Source organism: Chrysochloris asiatica, unplaced genomic scaffold (assembly GCF_000296735.1).
Source record: "Chrysochloris asiatica unplaced genomic scaffold, ChrAsi1.0 scaffold00379, whole genome shotgun sequence".
In the NCBI taxonomy this organism is placed as follows: Eukaryota; Metazoa; Chordata; class Mammalia; order Afrosoricida; family Chrysochloridae; genus Chrysochloris; species Chrysochloris asiatica.
Genome location: NW_006408897.1, coordinates 1,978,954 through 1,987,804, shown reverse-complemented (window position 1 = coordinate 1,987,804; position 8,851 = coordinate 1,978,954). Strand labels below are relative to the sequence as shown.

At 39.2% G+C, this 8,851-nt stretch overlaps 1 protein-coding gene across 2 annotated transcripts in view; it reads right to left on the bottom strand.

Moving 5' to 3' along the window:
- LOC102810712 (major histocompatibility complex class I-related gene protein-like) overlaps positions 1-8,851 on the bottom strand; it is a 38,370-nt gene that overhangs the window by 517 nt on the left and 29,002 nt on the right. The window contains exons 3-5 of one of the 2 annotated variants that reach the window (XM_006876431.1): positions 8,442-8,717; positions 5,840-6,115; positions 1,239-1,343 (exon numbers count right to left, since the gene is read on the bottom strand). In XM_006876431.1, coding sequence (XP_006876493.1) covers positions 1,239-1,343; positions 5,840-6,115; positions 8,442-8,717 — 657 coding nt within the window. The remainder of the gene's footprint in view (positions 1-1,238; positions 1,344-5,839; positions 6,116-8,441; positions 8,718-8,851) is intronic. The other variant, XM_006876432.1, reaches the window with a different exon arrangement.

Here is an 8,851-nt window from a genome sequence, read left to right as displayed (position 1 = left end):
ACCCTGTATAGGGTTTCCTAGGAGCAGCTGGTGAGCTTGAACCACCAACCTTGCAGTTCAAACGGCTTTGCAGTCTGGCGCATTAACCTACAGCACCATACCAGGACTCTGAGAGAGGTGAAGCATCATTGTTTAATTGTGTTTTGCTTCAGCAGCTATTATTTATTAGATTGAGAACAGTGCAGTACTTCCCTTATAAATATACCATTAATGACCACCAGGTCTCTAAGTTGATCTTCAAGTAGTGGGCTTGGTTTGACTTGGATATAATAATATGCTTCGGTACACTGTCCCCTGAAATGGGACTACAGTCTGTGGCTATGAAGCGAAGCCAAGCTCCTGGCCCACAGTGGGCTCAATTTTAGGTTGTCATCAACTTGAGCAACAGTGAAGACAAAGGGGGGAAATGAACTTACAAGGCTAGAAAATAAACTGTGACAGCCGGGATCCTGACTGTCTTTCATTGCTATTCCAGCATCCAATTCTGTGCCTAGAACAACCTGTTGCCATGAGTGAGATGATTCTGACTCAGAGCAACCAAGTATTAGAATAGGTTGCTACCAAGTCAATTCCAACTCATAGAGACCCTATATAGGGTCTCCAAGGCTGTAAATCTTTATGGGAGCAGAAAGCCTCATTGTTCTCCCATGGAGAGATGGTAGATTCAAACTGCTGACCTTGCAGTTAGCAGTCTACGTACTTTATATATATATATCTATATATATATTAGGAAATGAATCTATTTTTCCTCTAACTATAATGAGTCTATCTCTCTCCCATTTTTCTTTCCCTTTTCCTTATTCATAGTCCCACTTTCCAAAGGCATTCACTCTTAAATATTTCATGTGTTGAAAAAAATGAATTTAGGAAGAAAAGGAGTCTCATGATTGGAGCAGAAAAATGACTGAAGTCTTGAAACAAAGGGCAAAATTCCCCCAGAAACTAGTAGTAACTCATAGTAAAGACTTGCTTTGGAAGAGACAAATCAAGGTCACTACAGCTTCTCTGATTCAACCTTTAGGACAGGTACCACCTCTCAACACGCCACTCACTTTATAAGCTTTATCCATGGTCTAGGCTTCCTAGATGGTGGAAGAAGTGCTTCCCGTACCTTCTGTGATCCCAAAGTAAGGGTCAACTCATATCTAAATAAAGCTCAGATCAGAAAGCAAAGCTCTCTGGAGCTGTAGGCAAGAGGTTATCTTCAGCCCCTTAGAATACTTCCATATGACTCTCACCTTGGGGTCTTCTTCTCCAGACTAAGATCCCAGCTCCAGCAAACACAATGGCAAGTACTATGGACCCAGCGATGGCTTTCATCACCAGTACAATAGTTTCTGATTCTGAAACCAAGCAAATGAAGAAAATCTCATAATTCCTTTCCCCTTCTATGGTAACTTTCAGGGACTTGTGCTTCTATAATTATCAGTAAATTCAACATTATTTTTGTTACTATGGACTCACAGTTTCTGAGTAGGGTAACCTAAAACAGTAGTTTTCAAAGTATAATCAAAGACCCCAAGGGTGTCTCCAAAACTCTTTCAGGGAAACCAGCAAGACTAAGCCATGATTTGCCTTTCTACATTTCACTCTCTCATGTGTGTACAGTAGTTTTCTATAGGCTGTGTGATGTAAAAAGGTCATCATTCTGGTGTCTAATGGAATATGTGCTTCTGCATCTTATGTTTTAAATATTTTTCTCATTTAAAAATTTGTAATATGATACATAACTGCACACATAGAAGAGAGGGCATCAAAAAGTTTGTAGGAAATGGAATTAAAAGATAATGGAGGACTTCCAGAAAGCTGGTAGACTAGGCAGATGTACTACATAAACCCTCTACAACAAAGATACAAGAGACCAAATGAAACACACAGATGAAAATTCTACAACCCTGAACTTCAGCAGAAAGGTTAGAGAAGTGGATTAAGTGCTTACTGAAAGGAGAAGTTGAGCAGGGATGGCAAGAGAGTGAGACTGACTAGTGAACGCTCAGCAAGAGGTGGGTTGACGGTTTTGAACTTTTGTGAGCAGCTTTGGAGACAGAAAGTGGCATGGACGAGCAAATTCACACAGGTGACAGGAAAGGTGCGATTACTTCTTTTTCTCCATGCTCCTCTGGTAACCAGAGTTTGGAGCCACATGGTTGTGAGCTTCGGCAGTGTGAGGTAAGGACCAGCTGCATGATTTAATGCCTATATTCAGGGAAGTTCAGCTCCAGACTTACAGAACCTTACAGAGCCATCAGACCAGCATGTGTCCAGCAGCAAACCCTCATAACCAACCACGCTTCCCCCTGCTGCCCTGTGATACTAATAGACACTGAAACCAGCACCATCAAGGGCCTCCACAAACTACTTCAGATTGAGTGCTCTGAACACATAGAACACCTAGGCATACAGGGACTCTGCTGTCACATCCTTCTGTAACCGCCTTGCAAGCTTCTTGGCTAGCAGGAGCCACCAGAATTTTCTCTTCTTCAGGTCCAACAGCTGCACTGGGTTTTTTGTTTTTTCCTTTCACAGTTTACTTGTTTTTGTTTATTTATTCTTTCTTCTCTTCCTTCTCATTCCATTTCCCTTGAATTTTATCCTATCTTTGCTTTCATTTTTTCTTTTCTTCTGTTTCTCATTTCCCCTTTTCGCTCATTTTTTCCCCTTTTGATCTTTCTTTACTACTCTCACTCTCTTTGTCTTTTTATCTTCCCTCTTCCTGGTTTTTTTCTAAGTGTTTTTTAAAAATTCCTCCTTTGATTTTACCTCTTTTTTCTCTTCTATAACTATTTTTCCTGTCCCTCTTTTTTTTTTTTTTTTTTTTTAGTTATTATATTATTTTTTTCTGGATGCTGTCTGTTTTTCATTTCTTATATTCACCTTTATTATTTTCCCTTTTCATTATTGATTGCTTGTTTGTTTACTCTGTTCTGTTTTCTTGTGTGTGTGGGGTGGGTGGGCAGGATTTCTTCTTTTTCCCAACCAAGAGGAGACAGCAACCATATCCTCTTCATCTCAACCCACTAGACAAGAGCTAATACAAGTTCCTATACCACCTGATCAATGGTAGACAGCAGCCAATACCAGTCAAACCCAACCTACACTGAGAAGTATGAACAGCAAATAGAGAACAGTGCACAAGCCAGTATTCTCTAACTACACCCACAGGAGACAGTTGGTGAGAGCCTAAGAACACATCAACATAAAATCCTTAATTAAATACAAATATGACAATTCCACAAATACCCCAAAACAACAAACAATTTTAGCTCACACACAAAACAAACAAAAAACAGAGAGAATGGTTTAAACAAATAAACAAGTTGCAGAGCCAGAAAACATTTCTGAGGAAGAAAAGGTAACAGAACTACTGAAAAAAATTCAATATAAAACCTGTGATCATCCCTGTGGGCCCAAGCGTTGCTGACCGTCCAAACCATAGGCTCTGAGGATCAGACTTTAGCAGACATAGCAAAATGTCCCTTATCTGATTATTCAGTTATGCTGGTTAGTAATTCCATACATGAGCCCTGGATACCCACAGATAAATGTAAAAACCTTCCCTAAAAGCCGAGACTGTAAATTCCAAAAAGGCAAAGTTCCCCCTCCCCCCCCAAAAAAGCTAAAGAGGATAGAGAGAAACTCTGTTAACTGATGGTATGTGGAGGGGATTATAATCAATGTAATGAAACAAGGTATATGAATGTTTGAATGTGAAATCGATGATGTGCCCTGAAAACTTTCACTCAATCCACAATAAAAACCTTAAAAAAAAAAAGTGTACTAGAAAAAAAAAACAAAAAACCTATGATCAGAAATCCAGACAATTAACACTAAGATGTCAAAAATGGACAATACATCGAAAGGACAAAGGAGGAAATTTGAAGCAATGGAAGCCCAAATTAGTGAGCTTGAAGATAAATACCTCAATACTAGTATTTTAGAAGAACAATCAGTAAAAATAATGAAAAAAAATTGGAAGAAGGCCTAAGAGTAGGACAAAGAAGAGTAACTTATAGGTGATAGGAATTCCAGAACAGGAAGAGACAATAAAAAGCAGAAAAAATTATCCAAGAGTTGTTGGAAGAAGACTTCCCTAGCATCATAAAAGATGAGAAGATAAATACACAAGAAGGATAGATCCCAAAAGAAAATAATCAAGACATATAATAAAACTCAACAAAATCAAAGACCAGGAAAGAGTCCTGAGGGCAGCTCAGGAAAAACAAAAATTTACTTTCCAAAGGAGAATCAATAAGACTAAGCTTTGATTTCTCAGCAGAAACCAAGCAAGCAAGAAGGTACTGGGATGACATATACAAAACTCTGAAAGGAAAAAACTGCCAACCAAGAATCATATATACAGCAAAGCTGTCCCTCAAATACCATGTTAAAATTAGGACATTTCCAGATTGTTGTTGTTGTGAAGTGCCGTTGAGTCAATTCCAACCCATAGCGACCCTGTATAGGGTTTCTGAGGAGCAGCTGGTAAACTTGAACTGCTGACCTTGCAGTTCAAACAGCTTTGCAGTCTGGCGCATTAACCCACAGAGCCACACCATGACTCCAATAAACAGATATTAAAGAAATTTTCAATAACCAGAACAACTTTGCAAAAAATACTAAAGGGAACTCTTAGGACTGAGGTCAACAACAGCAGAAAACAACCTGATATTAACATACATGACAACACTACCCAGAACTCAATTCAGAAATAGAAATATTTTAAGTAAAACAAACCTATAAGACTGAAAATAGGGAACCAGAGATACCAATTTATAATGACGTCAACTACAATACAGAAAAAAAGGAGTAGTGTAGATATAGAACTTCCAAATGGTGAGGAAGTCAAGAAGATATAAAGATAAAACAGATTGTTTTAAACAAGGAAAATATTAATAAGTTATATGGTAACCTCAAAGAATATTAATACACTTCCATATCAAAATAAAAAAGAGGAAAATCCAAAAGATTTAGTAAACATTAATTAACACAACAGAAATGAAAATAAAAAGAAAACCCACAAACAAAATGAACTCACCACAGAACATTATGTGGAACATAGAAACTAACAGTGCCACATACACACAAAACACAGCAAAATGACAGTGATCAATTAATAACTATTGGTAATTATACAGAATGTCACTGGATTCGATGCACCAGTCAAAAGACAGAGTGTAGCAGAATGGATAAGAAAACAGGATCCTTCAATATGCTGCCTAAAAGAGATACATCAAAAAGATGGAGACAGCCTAAATGCCCATCAACAGAAGAATGGCTAAACACATAATGGAATATTATACAACGTTGAAGAATCTACAAAACACCTCACAACATGGGTGAACCTGGAGGACTTTATGTTGAGTGAAATCAGTCAATCACAAAAGGAAAAACATTGCATGAGACCAATGTTGTAAAGACCTAAAACGAAGACAGTTAAATACTGTTAACTAATGGTACATGGAGGGGATTGCAATCATTGTAATGAAGCAAAGTTCATGATTTCTTGAATGAAAAACTGATGATCTACTCTGTAAATCCTCATTCAATTTACAATAAAATATTTAAAAATAATAATAACTTTTTGAAATTCCCTTTTATATATAGATATAAAATACATACACACAATAGCTCTTTGAGAGTCCTCAATAATTTTTAAGAGTATAAAGGCACTTCGGTACCAAATAGTGTGAAAACCACTGATTTAAAATATTCATCCTAAAGCTAGCTGTGTGAATACAGTGATCTGTCCTCCCCTTCCTTGGAAGGCAGCTGTGTTTCCTGTTCACCCATTTTTCTCAATATCACTCTCCTGACAGCGTGTTACAACCTTTGCTCTTACCTTCAGGGACCTGAAGAACCATGCGTAGGTCACCATGCTCCACGTGACAGGAATAAACCTTGCTGCTCTGAGAATCCATCTCAACTGATATCCACGTCTGATAGGTTCCATCCCCATTGGGAAGAATGTCTCCATAATCAATTTCTTGGATAATTTCTTCCCCATTTTTCATCCAGGTCATGGAAATCTCTGGGGGATAAAAACCATAAGCTCTGCAGAAGAGAGTTGTAATCCCTGGGAAAGTTTCTTTGCGATTTACTCTGACCAATGGAGACTCTAAAAAGAAGAAGCTATAGTTAAAAACAAGTACCTTATGTACTGAACATACAATATTAGAAGTTAGGAACTGTTCTTCACTATAGAAATGATAAAGCTAAGCATGATCTAGATCCCAGGTTCATCAACAATAGACATATTTATTGTGCACTTTGTACTAGGGCTAGCTATGTGCTTAGAAATGAAGAATGTGGAATTCAGCTATGCTCTGTTCTTTAAGGGGGCAAAAAGTCTGCAGCTTTGAGCACTTAGAAAGTATGGTGGGATCTCTTACTGTTAACTTTGAAACACTTTGATGAGTCACAGAAAAGGAAAACTGAGCTACATATGTGTGACTGTTCCTGATAATTAATTCAGCAACAGAATGAAGACTAAAACTCAGCAATCCTAATTCCCAAGTCTGTGCTTAGTGCAAATAAATTACACAGGCACCTTAATTCAACTTTGGCTTCAAATTGTCTTGTGTACCTGGGCTGATACTTTGGTAGATGTCACTGGACACAAACATGTGTAATAGATAATGTTGTCCTTGTGCCTTTGAAGAACGATTCATATCCTAGAGGAGCTCCAGCAGTGACACCAAAGGACTGTCCATTCATGACCTTGCTTTCTCTTGACTATTCAATTAATTTCTCAGACGGTGCTATCTTTAGTGTCTCCTGATGAAACTGGATCCCATTCAAGTGTCAGTCACACATAGAGCCCAATGGCACTATCTGGAGGGACAGCTTTCTGTTCATTTTTAAGGCTCACCTCCTCACTCCCACCTCATGTCTGATACTAGAAAGAGCTGTCCATCTCAACAACATTTTCCTTGGTTTTTGTCCTGAGGCATGAAAGTTAGTAACAGAAAAAGTCTTTCATTTCCATATTACAAATAAAAATTCAGGGTCCCCAGGGGAGACTCTGCTTATAAGAAATTGATTCCAGGCCCTTTTCTGAGAGTAGGTCTTGACTGAAGGGTTAGGGACCCCTAGGACTGATGGTACACCAAGAAGCTTGGCAGAAGGAACAGATACAAGAGAACTTCAATAAATTTATGGAAAAATGAAATAAAAAAGACAATGGAATTTCTCCATGAAACTTTCAAGGCCCCTTGAATACTGAAGCCAGACTTTTTTTACACTTCACGGTTGCCCAGTTTCCCCTATTTCTCTGAAAGGTGCCTTACACCCAGAGAGAATCAACAAGAGTTCTCAAATCCCAATTCAAAGCAACTTTCTTTCAATTTCTCTACATTCTCCCCAGTACTGGATTTACCAAGAGAAGAAGACTAAGCAACGAGGGAATTCTTTTCATTTGCGAAGTTTTGACAACTTACCAAGATCAGGAACTAGACACTGAGATGAGCCCTTCTTTACATATGCCTAACCTCAGCCTAAGGAGCTCTGGTAGCGTAGTGGTTACAAATCGGGCTGCTAACCTCAAAGTCGGTAGTTCGAAACTACCAGCTGTTCCGCAGGAGAAAAATGAGGCTTTCTGCTCCTGTAAAGATCTGCAGCTTCGGAAACCCTGTGTAGGGTCACTATGAGTCAGAACTGAGTCCACGGTACTTAACAACCACAACAACAACCTCAGCCTGGAGCTCTGGTGTGGCGTTGTAGGTGAATGCAGTGACTGCAAAGTAGATTTTAACTGCAAGGTCAGCAGTCCAAGTTCACCAGTTACTCCTCGGAAACCCTATACAAGGTTGCCATGGGTCAGAACTGACTCAACGGCACTTAACAACAACAACAACAATACCAAAAGAACTCTGGAGGTGCCATGGTTAAAGCACTCAACTGCTAACCAAAAGGCCAACGGTTTGAACTCACCAGTGTCTCATGGAAGAAAGATGTGGCAATCTGCTTCTGTACATTGCTATTGTTCTTAACTAAAACTTGACTAATTGAGTCATATGATAAATGCATAAGAGGAGGGCTTTATGTAAAGAATCTTATTATAAATCCTTTAGTAAAGTTAAAACCTTCTGCATTCTTTGTAAGTCTAGATTTTCATTCATCCTGATGTTGGGTAAGAGCATCCATGGAAGAATTGCTCTTCCTCCCAAAAGTATTTCCCAACTTCCCACTGGTATGAGATGGAGGGATCCCCAAAAGGAGATGTCCTTGGAGATATTCCACTCTGTCAAGGCAAGTGAAATTGTTGAATCTTGTCACAATGTTGACCAAAAGCAACTAGGGAAAGTTTCCACAGGAAATCATAGATCATGTTAGTCTAATTAAAGAGATGGATTTTAGGATAGGGTGACTGTTATCTAGATTAGACAAAGTATGTGTAAAAGTCAAGGGCTCTGGGGATGGGTAGGGGTGTTCTCTCTTTTTACCTGTTCTATGTAGGGTATCTTTCCCATACTCCAGAAATCTCTTTAACCAGGCAATACATTCTGCTTCTAGCCAATTCTTTTGATATTGTAACTCATGCCGGTTGGCCTCCCATGCACGTTTAGTGATTTGAGCCACACTGTCCACAGCTGTCCAGGAGAGAGTGTCTTTATGGAAGACCATGAAATCCTGCCCGTCATATGCATACTGGAGAAATCCTGTGGTGCTGCCATCCTCCAGCAATTCACAGCCAATCATTCTCTGGTAAGTGTGAAACCCTGCAACACATGCACAAGCCAGGAGGAGAGTTACACAAGGAGAGAGGAGGTGGGAAAGGTAGTAAGACCAAGGCATGAAGGCTCCTCTGCCCCACAACACGTCACTGTGCAAGCCTGTCATGGCATCGTTGAGA